At 41.0% G+C, this 17774-nt stretch overlaps 1 protein-coding gene across 1 annotated transcript in view; it reads right to left on the reverse strand.

Moving 5' to 3' along the window:
* adgrd2 (adhesion G protein-coupled receptor D2) overlaps nt 1-17774 on the reverse strand; it is a 45341-nt gene that overhangs the window by 16551 nt on the left and 11016 nt on the right. The window contains exons 8-19 of the mRNA XM_061278374.1: nt 16716-16827; nt 15553-15687; nt 15101-15209; nt 14725-14830; nt 14590-14645; nt 14287-14413; nt 14051-14154; nt 13687-13789; nt 11779-11932; nt 7635-7768; nt 6679-6794; nt 3874-3994 (exon numbers count right to left, since the gene is read on the reverse strand). Of these exons, the coding sequence (XP_061134358.1) occupies nt 3874-3994; nt 6679-6794; nt 7635-7768; nt 11779-11932; nt 13687-13789; nt 14051-14154; nt 14287-14413; nt 14590-14645; nt 14725-14830; nt 15101-15209; nt 15553-15687; nt 16716-16827 (1377 nt within the window). The remainder of the gene's footprint in view (nt 1-3873; nt 3995-6678; nt 6795-7634; nt 7769-11778; nt 11933-13686; nt 13790-14050; nt 14155-14286; nt 14414-14589; nt 14646-14724; nt 14831-15100; nt 15210-15552; nt 15688-16715; nt 16828-17774) is intronic.

Here is a 17774-nt window from a genome sequence, read left to right on the forward strand (position 1 = left end):
GTGGTTGTTTGTCTATATGTGCCCTATAATTGTCCGGCAACTAATTCAGGGTGCACCCTGCCTACTGTCCAAAGACCACTGGAATAATAAAGTGTAAACAATCGCGTTTCTCAAACGATCTCCTATAAAATGATCAGAACTGACTAAAGTTCGATCTAACGCATTGGTACTACTTACCTATGTTTCCCTTCCATATCGATCCGTAGATTTACTCGAAACATTAACGGAGCAGCCTATTTTGACATGTAATAGCCTCGCGGGTACAACAGCTATTCGATGACGCCCCCTGACTACAGTTACCGTAATGTTGGGAAGCGATGCCACCTTGTAATTTACTAGTCGTACTAAAACGTACTAAAACATTTTGGGAGAGCACTGTGTACAACCAGTATGGATCAACAAATTCCTCACTTGATCCATATATAAGGCGCACCGGACTATAAGGCGCACTGTCGACTTTTGATAAAAATTTTGGTTTTTAGGTGCGCCTTATAGGGCGGAAAATACGGTAATAACAATATATCGTGCTTTTCTGGACACTCAAAGACGCGTCACAGCGGATAAATTATTCTTGCGCTCACACATTGACACTCTTGTGGGGGTAAACATAAGGAGCCACAACTGCCGTGGGGCAGACTGACGGGCAGGCTCCAGTACACCCAGGACCCTTGCTAAGGTCAAAAGATGAACGAATCAACAATGTGGTTTGAAACTTCATTCACTTGACCTGCTTCATTACAAAAATAATGTGATTGATTGATTTTAGCCTTTCAGCCACAGACTATGTTGATGACGAGATATTCCTTTGAGTCAATCAATGTTTTATTTGTTTTTGCCATTATTCACATGTCCTGAATGTTGTTAGTCACCTAAATGTTGAACAGAGGGTGTGTTTCTACCCAAGTCAAATTCCTTGTTTGGCACGCTCAAACATGGCGAATAAAAAACTCTTGAATCTTGAATCTTGAATCTTGAATGTCATCATCCTGATGCTCTGACTACATTATCTTGTACATTTAGAGAAAGCTTTCAGCCAAAATAAGTCTGGGTGAGTAGACCACTGAGGATCAAACTGAAGGTGGTAGAGTTCGATATTTAGATAGACTGGTAAATGGTTGGCCTTTCACAGTCACACAAAACATAGTTTGAACCAAAAATCAATTCATCATTTGCTACAGATACTTAGGAAACTGTTTTTCTCTTGAAAGTTAGCAGTTTAGATCATACCTACTGAAATAAATCTCCTTTTGCTGACATGATTAGTTTTATAATGATCCCAATCTCAAATTTCTCCGCAAGCAAGACACCATCCACCAGGTGTGTTAGGCTCACTTTTGTCGCGGGCTTCATCGTAGTCACAGTTTCCTTCGGAGGGCCATTATGACTGCCAAATAAATGTATGAACGCCTTAAACTACAAAACAAACTGACAAATAGTTTATTTTCAAATTAGACTAGTGGAAACTTTGCAAATATTTTAAAAAGACGATTTTTTAAAGTGAAGACAATTTGCAATTTCAGTAATGAATTAGATCCACAATTTGTCTTCATGGGCCACAGAAAATAATGCGGTGGGCCGTATCTGGCCCCCGGGGCTTGAGTTTTCACTGGTGCTACCTTCAACATCACCCCTCCCCCTTCAATCCAATTTATCTGTTCTCTTACCCTGATTCGAGAAGCATGTTTTACACCCAGAACAGGTAGGGTGCCAATATAAACTTGTAAACTAACAACCTCGGTGTTTATCTATAAAATGAACATATGCAAGACCCCACCCTATCTTCGTTCTCTTCTCATCATACATACCACAACATATTGCATGCCACACAGCATCCTGGGAATGAAAGAGTTCCATTCAAGTAGTTTAATCAACATCTTTGTTCAAAAGTCCGCACTACCTCTGTTCGATCTTTTCAAGTTTCTGACCTAAACAACTGTAACATTTTGCAACAAATAACAAACTTCACCTCATTATTACAAATTAAAGATGGTGAAATATACCGCACGATTGCTGCGCTTCAAGTATTTATAGACAGCTATATTTAGGACATACAAATAAATGTACAAAGACGGTCATGAAACAATACACAGTGGGAGTGCTCAACAGTGCTGCAATACTAATAAGTAACTAAATTGTGCAAATGATGCAATCACAGAGCTACAGCAACAAATACCGTAATAAAGGCCCCATAGTGATGTGCAAAATAGCAAAGTGTCAATATAAAATTATGAGACATGAATAGTGCTGGCCTGAGGTAGGGGAACTGGAAAAGGTTGTGTGATGGATTGCATGAGTCAAAGTGCATTCTTTTCCCCATATCAAATTTTTTTTAAAGTGCTACTTGTGAGTCCAAATAATCACCACAGAATATTACATAACTGCTGATGAATATGTTTCATGAAATTAATGGGTAGCAGAACAATTTTGGCAAGCTCCTTCAGGCCTGCACATAAAATGACGTGGGAGGCCTAATCTTGACACCTGTGGAAAAGACTTTCAGAAAGGAGGGAGCAATGAATTCTAGGCCAGAAACCTTCTTGATATTCAGGCTTTTGAGAAAGATGAGCAGTGAAACACAATCTGTTCTTCAATGATTAGAGCAGGTTAGGTAGCAGGAGGGGAAGTCAGAGGTGTGATAGCAGCTTTTGATAAGGATGGTTATGTGGCAAGTGAATACGTTCTTCTCAAACTTACAGTCCAAAATATCCAGATTGTGGCACGGTGGTCAACTGGTTAACACATCTGCCTCACACTTCGGTGATCGTGGGTTTTTATTCAGACTGCCGTGTGGGTTTTGCATGTTCTCACTAGTATATGGGTACTTCCGTTTCATTTCACATTGCAAAAACATGAAACGATCGTGATTATTTCATTCAGATGTGTTGGAATAGGGAGATATCCAAACAGCCGGGATATGGTTCTTAAGGATCCTTAGTTCCCTACCACTGCTCTTAAATTGTGCAGTCCAAAAGGTCCTGCAAATGTAGCTTTGCTTCATTGGTCGATTTTTCGATTCCCTCAGTGATTAGACCCGTCGGCTTTTCAGATTTAAATTTGTGCCTCTAAAGCTTATTGTCGTTATTAGGTCGATTACACAGTGATCAGACGAATCCAAGGTTGCGCAGGGAATAGAGCATCTTCAGGGTAATGTCGCAGTGATCTAGAATGTTATTGTCTTTCGTGGGACACACATTATGCTGCTTATGTTTTGGAAATACTCATTTTAGCTTCAATCCAGTTAAGCAGAATGTGTCTGTAGCAAGTCACTTCCATTAGCCTGAGGTGGAATAAAAACATCGGCAAAAACTCCTGCAGTGAGTGGATTAGCTTCCCCATTGGAAAACCTTCACGAGAATGTCTGTCCTCCCGCTCTCATGGACAATGCTTCTCTTGTCTATTTACCAGGAAACATACGTAAAGTGCAGCTGCTCCCTCAGTCATTATACTGCAAAAAATGTATAGGGCTGATTTGTAAAAGTTGGCAAAAAAAGGCCCAGAGCAGACATCCTGAAGGCTAATCCTCCCATGTGTGAGTGACTGGTGCAAGGTCACCAAAACCAATGAAAAATGATGAAAAAACCCCAAAAGAAAACAGTCCTTCTGGGTGTACTATCTGCATTGCTGTTTTGGAATCTACACCGGATGTTGTAGATGAAGTAAATCTCTAATTTGATCCTGGCATATTTAAAAATTATGTTTGAGTGAATTTTTAACTTCCATTTATTTAAAAGGTATGTGGTATTTTTTTTAGTGTCTTGTCAATCAAAACATCCATACTACAAACAATATCTGGAATTTAGTGGGAGATCACGAGTCATCAATTTGCAGACTAAAGAACAAAAAAATAAGAATTAAATAAGTAACATTGCTTACTTGGAATGCATTGAGAGCACTGAAGACATAGGCAATTACAACAGACAGGTGGACCAGTAAACCACATAGCCAGGTTAGGCCCAGGACGGGCAGGAGGATGAGAACAGGTCGCGTAACAGCCCTGCAAACAAGGTAGAACATGCACTAATAATGAACTAAAAGCAGGTCTAATATACTTAAATGATGATAATAAAAAAATATATAATATATTTAAATCCTTTCTAAATGTCTCTGTGCCAATGGTGATTTCTCTTTGGTTACCATTTATGCAAGTCTCAGGAACCAGGATTCCACATTTTTTAAAAGACTGGAAAGTTTTCTTGTAAAATACTTCTTTAAACCCTCTAAAATTTCTTTGAACATTTCTTTTGCAGTCAGTTTTTCATTACTCGTAGAGCTTATACATCCCCTAACCTTTTTAAGGGATGAGGCAAAAACTGTTTCTTTTGTTCAAACCACAATTGTTGTTACACTGCTGCACCTGGGGAAGATTGAGTTTTCAGAAAGTGCTGTATCTGCAAGGACAAAGCCAGAACTCACTTTACTCTCTTTTATGTTCAAAATTCATTTCCATCTCCAGAGTGTGCATAACACTTCAGCGCTGGCACAGACTTTTAGCCTGTTTGTGAAGGAATGAAGAGACACAATAATTGTGGGGATGATGTCTTGGTACGTTTCATCTTAGGTTGAAGGACATTTGGCTGAATGGGAGAACAGAATATAATGTCTCCACACTCATTAGACTTAGCAATATGTCCCACGTTGTATGGAAAAACAACCGGGGTTATTTTCTAGGCTCTGGGTGGGTTGATAAGGTTGATACCACACCAAACTCTTCTCAGCATACCTTTTTAGGTCTTGATACCCAACAATGTTCCCACAAATAATATGTGGTTTCTCGTAGTTTTCATAATATCAAAATATACTTATTTTTGTGAAAATGGACTAATTGTTATGTCCAGGACACACTGTTTATTTATGTCCACTGTATCTTTATATTGCATTCCACTATAAAGTAATCCCTCGTTTATCGCGGATAATTGTTCCAAAAAATACCCGCAATAAGTGAAATCCGCGAAGTAGGGTCACCCGCTCATCTGTGTATTTTGTGTGTGTCAATAAATGTATATGAAATCATTTAAGTGCATTTTTTATTATCAGAACATTAAATAATTGTTTCAAACATGTAAATAATACATTAATGGTATAAATAACATACAGAAAATGTTGTATAAATATTGAAAATATAAATATTATACGTGTGTGCGTGAAACATGTTAACAAGAAGTACTGGGCAGGCTAACGAGTTAGCGGAAAGATGCTGATTCGCGATCGTGCTAACACGCGAAAACGGACCTCTAAAGGAATGTAAACTAACATTTGGAGCAATACTATATTGTTCTAAAGGTTAGACAGATGTGTTCATTTCTCTTGTTACGAGACCCACTTGCATCGTCAATGACTGCTATACACTGTAACGTGAAACAGGAAGTGGTATCGCCTGGAAACAGCCTTCAAAATAAAGCACTCTAGCTCAAACCAAAGCACGGCTGAATAACATAACATGGAGAATTCTTAACACATAATGTAAATACGTTTTTAGAACAGCTTTTATAATTATATATATTTTTTATAACAAGGTACAAGTCTACATACTGTAAATATGTTTTTAGAACTCTTTTATTATTATAACATTTTTTCTATAACAAGGTACAACACTGTAAATATGTTTTTAGAACTCATATTATTATACCAATTTTTTTTTCTATGAAAAGGTACAAGCGTGCGCACTGCAATTGTGTGGGCACTCCCTGGCTTCTGCTGGCGTGTGGGCAACTTGCGTGGCATAATTCCCCAAATTAGAAGTTTTATTTTGAATTATAATGTATTTTTAATTTGGAAAACAGAAACCGCAATAAACAAACCGCGATGTAGAGAGGGATAACTGTATTACTAAAGTAACAACAGCAACATAACTGCATTGTGTAAAAAGCAACAAATCTAATCTTTGACAAATTTATATCAAATATTTCTATTAAAAATACATTTGTTTTGACTTCTTGCTTGCCAGCAATGCATCACATGTAGCTCCCTAAAAGTTACATTTGTGGCAAAGGTGTGACAATATTGTGACAATCCTCAAATAGTACAGTTGCCATGTAAATCGGAATCAAACTGCTGCCTGGCTTCCTTAGCCTGCAGTCTAAAACAACTGTAAAGAGCTAACAATCATCAAAAAAAGCAAACGTGTATGCTTCCATCTTGTAGTTTGATGTTAGTTTTCTCCGTATCACGTCTAGACAAACAATTACAACTAAAACATGTTTTGTATGTCTAAATCCATATGTGTTTGACTCAAATTGAACATAAAGGTTCTTTCCTCATAACCTACCTGAAATACGGTACATGAGTAACATGCAGTACATTCTGACAATTACTTGACCTTTCTATTCACTGTTTGCCTCATAACCTAGAGTTAAGACAGTGGTTGTGTTTATGTGGTTGGGCCTAATATAAATAATACGTTTAGTGTTAAGCATTATACACAAAGAGTATCTTGTACTTGGACCAGGTGTTAAACTGATAAAGCCAAACAACTCCCACAGAAGACTCCCGAACCAAAGCTCATAATCTCTCCACTGTCTCTATTGAACATAGTTTTCTGGAAAACAAGGAAACCTCATTTTTGTGTGTGTAAGAGTTTGTTCTTCACTGGAAGAAAGACATAAGACTACACATAGCTTAGACAAAAGTATGACAAGAAAAAGCATGTCAGGGATGACTAGCATTGCCATTGTCACTTACCAGGTAAGGTCAAAGGTCTGCATTTTTGATGCTGAGCTTGGACTGAGCATCTTTGCACGACGACGGGCGCTGGAAACTGTCACCATGACAACTCGACTCAATACAACTGAATTGACCTGAAAATAGAAGCCAGCATTGTTTAAAACAAAATAGTCGCATAGCTCAACTTGGTCTGAAGTTCACATTGTGAGACATGAGAAAGCTCTGCTTCACATGAATACTTTCAACACGATCACAGATTGTTTTGTCTTCTGCATTGAGCATTTCTTCATATTAATCTCTAATGGACTCTGAAGCTCACGCTAGAACATTTTGCATTAGGGCTCAAAGGCAAACAATTGTTGAAGTGCTGTTAAGCAATACACAGAACCCTGAAACACATCTCCATGACCACAATCTGGCACCCTGAAATCTATTGTTAATGCAGTACAACATAGAACTAGCCTGTTGCATACATAACCACACCATTTCATTTTTTTACATCTTTATGCACTGAATAAAAAAATATTTTGCATGAGATCCATCCATTCATTTTCTGTACCACTTGTCCCCACGGGGGTCGCGGGCGTGCTGGTGCCTAACACAGCAGTCATTGGGCAGTAGGCGGGGGACACCCTGAACTGGTTGCCAGCCAATTGCAGGGCACAAAAAAGACGAACAACCATCCGCACTAGCACTCACACTTAGGGGCAATTCTGGAATGCTCAATCAGTCTACCGTGCATGTTTTGGGGATTTGGGAGGAAACCGGAGTGCTCAGAGAAAACCCATGCAGGCACGGGGAGAACATGCAAACGCCACACAGGGAGGGCCGGAGGTGGAATCGAACCCGCACCCTCCTAACTGTATGGCAGATGTGCTAACCAGTGCAGCCTTGCATGAGATTTATTTTTGGAAATTTTATTCACACATGCAGACACAGATACTCCTACATCGGGATTAAACGGAGCCACATACCGCCAAAACAAATATCACAGGTCCCACAAAAGACCAGATTGTGCCAGTCTTCAGATTGAGCCAGCAGTGACCATCCGCCTTGTAGTCATTCACTGTAGCCGCCAGTGTTACAACAACTATTAGAACAGGAAGTCCTACAAAATAATTAAATAAAAGCATATTATGAATAGGTGTGAGGCTAGAATAAATTATGCAACATGTTTAAACATATTTACAGAACAGTGACTGCTTCGGCATCTCATGATTGGACTATTTAGTCTGGTCTTCCTCGCTAAGCCTATTTTGTCTAACACTCGGCACATCTGCATTCAGAGCTACACGAAACATCTCAATATTGTTGTGCTTATTCACATTCTGTTCTCAGCTTCTTATGTGATACAACACAGTGACAAAATTAAGTAGATGAACGTAGACAGCTGGAGGATGTTTTACAAATTCTACAGATTGGTTTAAGGTTAAAACACAACATTTGCATCTTCTTAATTTCAACCAAGCAAGAGGACTTTTTACAAATTCATGTTAAAATAACGTGTTTGTGTGTGTGTGTGTTTGTGTGTGTGTGTGTGTGTGTGCGTGCGTGTGTGCGCGTGTGTGTTGATGCATGTGTGTGTGCGTGTGTGTGAGAGTGTGTGTAGGTGTGTGTAACCAGTACCATTTTTTATTTTAAGGCTCTGACCAATAGTGATGTACGAGTCTGGTAAATCGGACTATACAGTCTTTAGCCACATTCTCTAAAAGTGAAAAGAGGAGCGCCACTTTTCTGACTCCATCCTGAATGATCAAGGTTCCTACATTCTCTTGTTTGTCGAGCTTCGACATACTGCAAAAGAAATTTTGTTCCTCAACTTCTACTTCCAGCTGAGTCTACAGTCAAGCATAGACAGGCTTGACCTTATGTATGACCTTTTTCCCCGTCCTTTTTTTGTCTTCCGGGTTAGGGCAACGCTGGCGTCTGGATTGTTGACTGGCGCTTCTACCCCAAACCGTGTCCGCTATTTGTTTGTCCCCTGTCTGTTTTGTGTTTCCCGTTTTAAGTGTGCCCATTTTTCCTTTTATTTTTCTCGCCTTTTCACCTGCCCACCGTGTATCTCTGGAGCTCTGCTCACACCTCTCTGTTCCCGCTCCCTTTGACTACGAGCTATGCTAGCCAGCTAGCCAACCCACCACCGGACCCACCTACCTCCCAGCTCTGAGCCTGTAGCTGCTCGCTCTTGGCTCGAAAAACAGCTTCAACCCAACTTTCTGGCCACTTGGCCGGCGTCCTCGGGGGGAGCACTCGGTCGCTGCGAGCTCGCCAGTCGTGGCTCGGCTGTGTGCCGCCATGACACACTGGGGCTTGCCGTTTGCACGGGTACAGTCGGGATTGACTAACACCACCACCCACTCCACCAACATCACGACTCTGCTGCTTCCATGCATTTCACTGCCTACCAACTTCTAGCTAACCGGCTACTAGCCACTTCTAACATTTTATCTGGATTATTTCCAGCTGCTGTCACGTCTCATCTCCTCCAAGAATTATCACTTCTGCTACTCCGGGCTTCTATTCCACCAACTTCTCGCCCAATTGTCTACACTGCTGCTGATCTTCATCATCTCAACAATAATCAACGTCTCCCTGCTGCTGCTGCCTCAGCTGCCAGCAAGGCTGGGATCCTCCGCCATCGCCGCTACATCCACCGTAGCTCTGGACTATCTTTTAACCGACATTTCCCTGATGGCTCACCCTTCCCTTCTTTCTGGACTACCTCTCGCCCCCCCGTCACCCCCACCTCCCGTACTGTCAACCTCAACAATCTCCGCTCCCCTACCTCGGCTCCTTCATCGCATCTCCCAACAAATCACTAGTTATTTTTGAACTACTATTGGACAATAACCTGGATCTGCTCCTTCTCTGTGAAACATGGCAACAGCCCCTGGACTTTTTTACTCTCAACCAAGCCACTCTGTCCAACTACAGCTACATCGCCAAACCCCGCCTCTCTGGGCGAGGAGGTGGTATTGCTGTCCTCCATAAGCGGCCCCTACCCATCACTGAATTGGACCTCAACCTCCCATCTATTTCATCCTTTGAATATCTTGCTTTTTCCCTCCCTAACTCTACTACTGCTGTTCTTCTCTACCGCCCCCCAAAGTCACATCCGTCTTTTCTTTCTGAACTCTCTGAACTCCTCACCATTGTATCCTCAGTCTCCTATCGCCTCCTACTCATCGGTGACTTCAACATCCACATTGACCAGCCAACTGCTCCACTGACGTCTGACATCATCTCCCTTCTGGACTGCTTTCATCTCACCCAGCACATCAACTTCCCCACCCACACCAAAGGCCACACCCTGGATATAGTATGCTCCTCCTTTCCACTCACATCCAACCCCCGTCCTCTGTTTCCACTGTCAGATCATCTCTGCATCCTCTTCTCCGCCCCTCTACCCTCGCCTCATAATTCCACAAAACGCACGATCTCCTACCGCAACATCAAGACTGTAAACCCAATCACGCTTTGCCAGCTCTTATCCTCTGCCCTTCCCTCCGACCCCACTTCTTCCTCCCCTGATGACCTTGCCACCATGCTCAACAACATCCTTTCTGACTCCCTTGATTCCCTAGCCCCCTGGAAAACTTCCTCTTTTACATTCACTAACTCTGCCCCTTGGTACACCCGGAACTCCGCTCCATGAAACAAACTGGCCGTCAACTCGAACGCCTCTACAAAAGAACCCGCCTCACCGTCCATGCTGAAACCTTCAAACAACACATCTCCTCCTATCGTGATGCTCTTTTTGCTGCCAAATCTGCTTACTTCTATTCTCTCATTAATAACACCAACCGGAACCCCCGCATACTGTTCTCCACCGTCAAAAAATTGCTCCAGCCACCGGCCAGCCTCCTCACCCGGGTCCCCCAAGGCTCAGTTCTTGGGCCCCTCCTATTCATCACCTCTTTACCTCGTTACCTCTTTCCCCTTGGTAATGTCATCCGCAAACTCAATCCGGACTTCCACTGCTACGCTGATGACACCCAGATCTATATACGTACCACACCAACCCGTAACCCTTCCCTCACCCACTTTGAAACCTGCATCTCTACAATACAAACATGGCTGACCCACAACTTTCTCAAACTCAACAGTGACAAAACAGAGCTCCTCCTCATAGGCACTAAATCCTCCCTTAATAAAACTGGATCCATCACAGTCACCATTGACTCCTCAAACATCACACCCTCCCCTCTGGCACGCGACCTTGGTGTTATTTTTGACCCCACACTGTCGTTCCACCCTCATGTTAGCTCAGTTGTTAAGACCTCCTACTTCCACCTCCGACGCATCGCCAAAATCCAGCAATGCCTCTCTCTCCCTGCCGCTGAATCCCTCATCCACGCCTTCATCTCATCCCGGCTTGACTACGGCAACTCCCTTCTCACTGGAATCACTGCTCATTCACTCCATAGACTTCAACTAGTCCAAAACTCTGCTGCCCGCCTCTTTACCCACACCCGGTCCTGTGAACACATCACTCCTGTTCTCCACTCTCTTCACTGGCTCCCCGTTAAGGAGCGTATCATCTTCAAGATACTCCTCCTCACCTTCAAAGCCTTTCACCACCTGGCTCCCACTTACCTATCCAACCTCCTTGTCCCCTACTGCCACAACCGTCCCCTCCGATCCTCCAATACTTCACGTCTGACAGTCCCAAAATCTAAACTCAAATCCTTCGGTGACAGAGCCTTCTCCTGCACATCACCCCGACTCTGGAACTCTCTCCCTCAGTCTGTCTGTGACTCACCCACGCTCCCCATATTTAAGTCCCGTCTAAAAACGTACCTCTTCTCTCAAGCCTATGACCTCCCCTACCCATAACAGGTTTCCTCTTCTTAATTTTATCCCATTGTCTCTTCCCCGTCCCCCTCCCCTCATGTATGTCTTTGCCTTGTTCCCTGTAAGCGTCTTTGGGTTTTTGAAAAGCGCTATACAAATTTAATGAATTATTATTATTATTATTATTATGTCAGCAACCAAACTTCTGTTGTTCGTCATTTTTATATGGACTGACTGTAAACATAGCAATTTAAAAAATATTTGTTAACTGCGTCGATGGAAAGTGTAGTAAGAACTTAATTAAGTATGACTGTATGCGCTTACCCCAGCCAATGATATAGTACAATTTCATTCTGCGGTCTTCACTGATGTTGACGGACACGACTTTGCTCCACAATAGCAAACCTTCAACCAGCATCCAGGAAAAAGAGGCCATGAAGAAGAGATGGAGCAATGCAGTTACCACAAAACAGGCACCCTGCAGCAATCAAAGTGGAGAATTGTCAACAGTTAAGTAGTCTTAAACTGCCTTTTTGGCTGTTACGTGTTTGTTTAAAAGCATTGCAATCACCATCGCTGTTGTGTGCCACATACTGCACCTAAAGCAACAGTTCTTCATACAAATTTGTAGGCCTTGTGTTTGGCATGTGAAGCCCTTTGATACGTTTGTGAGATTAAGGGCTATTTAAATAAACTTGACTTGAGTACAGTAGAAGCTTAATTGATCAGACTCTGGCTTTATCTGACAGAAAAAAGTTTTCAGTCCACTAAAAAGGCTTTACGTACATACGTAGGCACCTTGCAGTGGTCGCTGCTTGGGCCCTAAAAAGTAAATTGTTGTAATCTATACAGATTGATTCAATCAACAATCATAATATTTGGTGACAATAGTCTGTCTTATTACATTTCTTATGTTTTTGTCATTTTGTTCGATATTGATTCTGGACAGCTCCAGAATATTTACGTGGTCTTTTTGCATGTCGTTACAGTATATTGTGTTTCTATATCATATTGACAGCTTCAATGTTTGCAATCTGATGGTGGTGGCAATAGGAGGGGGACTGAATCCCCCACCAAAGGCCCAGTTACCGAATACACAGCCCGCCACTTGTGAATTAACAGTATAGTCACATTCTGAATGCATTTCATTGAAGCGATGCAAGTTAATTTGAGTTCCGATTAAAGACTTACATTGGTCATGTCTGCACCTCACTCTGCAAGCATGATCAATTGACCCACACTGTAACACTTAGGCTAGAAGGCGAGACCTTAGCTGAAGTGTGCACAAGCCCAACTTAACGCTCAGAAATCTTCATAGAGTGATCGGACCACACATCTTCAATCGCACAAAGGGCTGCAAATCTTTGTCAATCAATGCTCCCAGTTTTTTCATGTGATTTTACAAAACGACTGAACGTATTAGTAATGTAAAATCTTTTTCAAACAGATATGTGGGTCCAATATTTCATTTTTAATGTAGTATTGTAGTTGAGTAATAGTCAGAAATAAAGAATAAAAAACGACCATTGCTTTTATAGGTGCTCACTTTTTTTTTTTTTTAACACTTTTGCCTTGTCACAAACGCTTGCTCCAGTTTCCATGGTAACACAAGCCATACTTGACATTCGCCATGCAACAGAGGGGATGCTGAGCAATGGCTTACTGTCTGAAGACAGGACTGCCTCCTCAAAACAGGTACATTTCAGATGGGCTTAAAATGTGGACATCAAGCAGCTGATTCTTCAAAACTATATTTAATATTTTAATAACATTTTCACAGACATGGTAGTGTTGTAAATTGTGAACCAATTGCAAAATATCTCATTTAAATTACCTTTTAAAAACAGTAGTATTATTAGCATGTCTCCTCTGAGAATTGGAGTGTTTTGTCATTTTCTCAGACCCTCACATAATAAGACGTGTGTTGATCACGTGATTGTTTTCGCTACTTTTAGTTCTAGGTTCAAACTCTTGTGTTTGTAAATTTAATTCTCTATTCACTCCAGTCATTTGTTTTATCTTGTGTTCTACCCAATCATGTCATCTGTGTGACCAGACAGACTACTTAGTTCAACCATTTAAACTGATTTGTATGACATTCTGATTTCCATCTTTTTATACTTTGTGCATGGTGAATTGTTTTATTAAAAAAAAAAAAAAGTATTCTTCAATTGTTGTCAACCTCGTGCAACTTGCACTGCATTTTGTGACAAAATCATGATGCATTCTCACCTCATTGGCAGACGCCCAGTCACTGCACATTAACAGCAACTCAGCAATGCTGAGAGCAACAATCAGGTTCTTATGGACAGTGGTGCGATCTGATTTCGGAACCCTATATAAAGGCAAACACAAATATGATGAAGGAAAATGAATATCCTTTTGAGACTGTAAGTACGATATTACATTGTTGTCAAAGATCTAATTGAATGATCTAAGATTCATTGGGATTGTTGACTATTTAAAAAGGAAATTCTCAGAAGCTCTTCAACAAACCTGCCCCATTTTTTTTCAGATGTGAATCCGGTAAGGTTTTTTGAAATGCTTTTCAACCTCTGCTCTTTAAAAGGTCTGCTGTGTGATATTTGTGACTCACCCCACAGCAATGAAGAGGATGAAGGTGAAGAGGAGGCCACACAGAGACACTCCACAGCCAATGAACGTCAGTACTTGCAAAGCTTTTTTGTTTTCTGGGCTTGGCTAAAACGCACGGGCACACACACGCGCACACGCACACACGCATCCCCCACATATAGTACGTAAATCTATGAGCTGAAAATAGAAGCCAACACAAATAAAAAAAAAATCCTGAATAAACACAGTGAAGGTTACCTGGGCTTCATAGACCTGTAGTAGCAATGCAAAATTGGTGGTGTGATTGCAGTAGCATACAGTGTAGCCATACTGTTTGGAAACGACCTCACATCCTTTGGTATTCCACCACCCACCAGCCTCTGGACTAAATAGAGACAGATATGAATTTATCTAAACACATACAGGAATGGGAGGAATGGAAATTTTCCAATATCTTGAATAGTTAGAGGCATTGTCATTGTTCTGATCTTACAGTGAGATAGCTTTGGTATTGGAAAGCTATCCAAAATTCCAAATGACTTTGTTCCAAAGTGTACTTACGTGAGATTAAAATCCCAGAAAGCACACACTGGATCATATACAGCACCAGCAGAATTCTATTAGATACATAGACCGAATATGAGAAATGTTATCATTAAAAAAAGAATTGTGAACACTGTAGTCCAATGTCCTCACTTGCACTTTGTGACGGAGTTGAAAGTGGACTGCTGTGCTGACGTGCTGGTTGTCTCCCAGGACTGTGGTGGATATGACAGAGGAGCCCATGATCGTACCCAAATACCTAAAGCGCAAACATTTATTTCATGACTCGTAATACTGTGACAATGCTTACACCTACAAATACATTAAATTATTGCCAAGTAAAAAGCTAATGTAATATACAAATGAAAAATAAAATATGCAATTCCTATTTTCAAAGTATTGCTCATGTGGGGATAGAAATCTGTTTAAGTGTATCATGAAACTGAAAGTACAATGCAATGATTATGGACCACAAGAGAATGAAGGAAAAAAAAAGAAATTAACTACTATATGTATTCTTGTAGGATACCTTTGGCTGCCGTCCGTGACAGTCGGAACCATGCTGATGTTTCCCTCAGGGTTGAAAAGAGGCCGCAGAGAACCATACCAAGTGTTGACCAGGGTGAGTTTACGGAATCCTGTCCATTAAGCACAGTAACAGAATAAAAAGGTATCCCTGGATTTCACCACAACAATAAATGAAACAATCCAATAAAGTATTACTTCAGCATTATTTATTATTTAAACAAATATTTGTTGCAAAACCCATCTGCATTTTATTCCCCAATCTTAGATGGAGAAAACATGAATGCAGACTACACATTCTCACATATATGTTCATAGTGGATGCATTCACCTGTACAGCGGAATGTCTCAGTTGCAAACAAAATGATGTGACTGCATAGTAAATCCGAATATGCAGTTGACTTGAGTGAATGTAAAGCGAATGAAAACGATTGGCTCTTGGAGGGTTCAGTCTACCTTTGTTAAGGAGGTCCTGGACTTTTTGATGTGGAACTGTAATACAGTCGGAGTTGGAATGTTTCTCATTCTCAGGGCCGCAGAAACTCGTTCCTTTGGATGACTCATGAAGCTGCTGCTGCTGCACTGCTAATTCTGTAAATATCAGGAGAGGTTGAAAGCAGATCTCAGGTGGGACATGTGCTGAAGTAGATTTTTCGGATATCTGTACTGCAGTTTTATTTTTACAAGACTTTTTACTTGAATGTGTGAATAATGAACTGCGGCAGCTGTGGCTCAGGCAGTAGAGAGGGTTGTTCAGAAGCGATTCGAACCTAGCTCTGTCCGATTCACATGTTATGCTTGAGCAAAACACTTCACACACCTTGCCTCCAAGGAGTCATTGAAAATGAGAAAGTGTTCTCAATTGACTTAGTTAATACATTGAAAGACTAAAAAACAAATATCTTCTTTTTTGTTAAAACAGGTGTGTTGTGGTTTTCAATCTCTGCAAAGGCTGACGCAATGTAAAAATGATGTGAAGACGTAAAATCAACTATAGTTGACCTCTTGACAGATTGAACTCTTGAGATATTGAGGTGGACAGCACTGACATGTACCATTACTAATGGCAACTAATCCAGAGAGACAAGATATTTCCCATCCACGGTGTTGCATCTTGTGCCATCCTGAAAAACACCGGCTGAAGAAATATATTTTAAAAGTATTTGTGCTTTAATTACTCAATCATCATCAGCTAAATTGTCATTTAAACCACAAACATTGTGCTAGTCAACAATATAGTAAATATGTAAATTGATAAAAAAAAATTTGCAGGCAGAGAAGGTTGTGTCATGTAATCAAAAGGGGTCAGTAAAATATAGTTTACTTTAAAAGTTACTCTACTTTTCTACTCACAGGAGTTTGAATTATTTTTTGGGATCAGTACTTCTACTTTCACCTGTCTCTATACTTCCGCTTAAGAACAGAGTACCAGCGCTTTTGCGACGCCTGGGGGAAAAAAAAAGAAAAGAAAGAAAACGGGTTTCTGAAAATGTGTGAGAGGACATCGGTGGGCTTAAGTACACCGATTTCTGGCAGGGCTATGGTTAGCCCCACCCCACCACCAGACACTATTTAAGTTGCGTTGCTTGAGTCCCCTATCGCCATCGTGTGACACTCACTGATGTTGGGGCTATGAAATGTCAGGTGATCTCTCTCTGCCATCAACCCGGGGCTTAAGCTGGTCACCATCCGGTCAATACTCTTCACCACATCCATGGGACCATTCACCACCTGGAACACATGCAACACTGCCACATTACCAATCACCCTGTCTTCTACATTATACTAAGCTCAGCTGCAGAGCTGTATGAAAGCATGCAGTTACACAGAATATTGTGGCATCAGACCATTATATCAACTAATAATGGAACACAATACGGAGTTGATATCATCTTAAAACAGCTTCCAGCATCAAATTTGATCATTAAAGCATGTATTTTTCAATAAGGGAAATGAAAATTGTTTCCATTTTGTATTTAATCCTTTCATGTTGGAGAAACAACACAACTAGTAATGCCTTGAAAAACGGCCACTTTTAATTTGGAATATGGCCATGCCCTCGTCCCCTCCATTCATGTCTCGGTGGGAGTCACAGTAGGGACTGAATTATCACTTCAAAATCATTGCACAGAGCTTTTTGGGCTGATGATTAACACCACCAAAATGTATATGCACATTCCTTCTTATCTCCACCTCAACCTATAAAAAAATCAGCACAATAGTCTTTATTCTGTGGAGGTGATAGTCGGTTTTACTCATAGCAGCTGACGTTAGGGTAGTTCCGGAATATTGTATGGAAGCCGTTTATATTTCCACACGTTGAAGTGTTGGAAGGTGCATATGAATTTTGGTGGTAATTAATCACCTTTCCAGACACTAGGTGACAATAAAACGTGACATACCAAGCCAGGAAACAATACGCATTGCAATGCTCCCCTACCTGCCTCCAGTGACATAGGGTCAGAGGGAAAAAAAAAACAGAAAGCCAGCGCCAAATATGGGAGGTGTGTCATAAATCTCATCCCCAAAAAGCCCTTAAATTACCACAGATTCTTTTAGCGGCATGATTTTTAGTGGTGACATCATTTTTACAGACAGCTGTATCATATAAGTGCCCACGTTCAGCCTCGTGAAGTGTCTTTTTAATTAATATTCAAAGCCCATTATTTATTAATTAA

This window comes from Syngnathus typhle, linkage group LG5, assembly GCF_033458585.1.
Source record: "Syngnathus typhle isolate RoL2023-S1 ecotype Sweden linkage group LG5, RoL_Styp_1.0, whole genome shotgun sequence".
Classification (NCBI taxonomy): Eukaryota; Metazoa; Chordata; class Actinopteri; order Syngnathiformes; family Syngnathidae; genus Syngnathus; species Syngnathus typhle.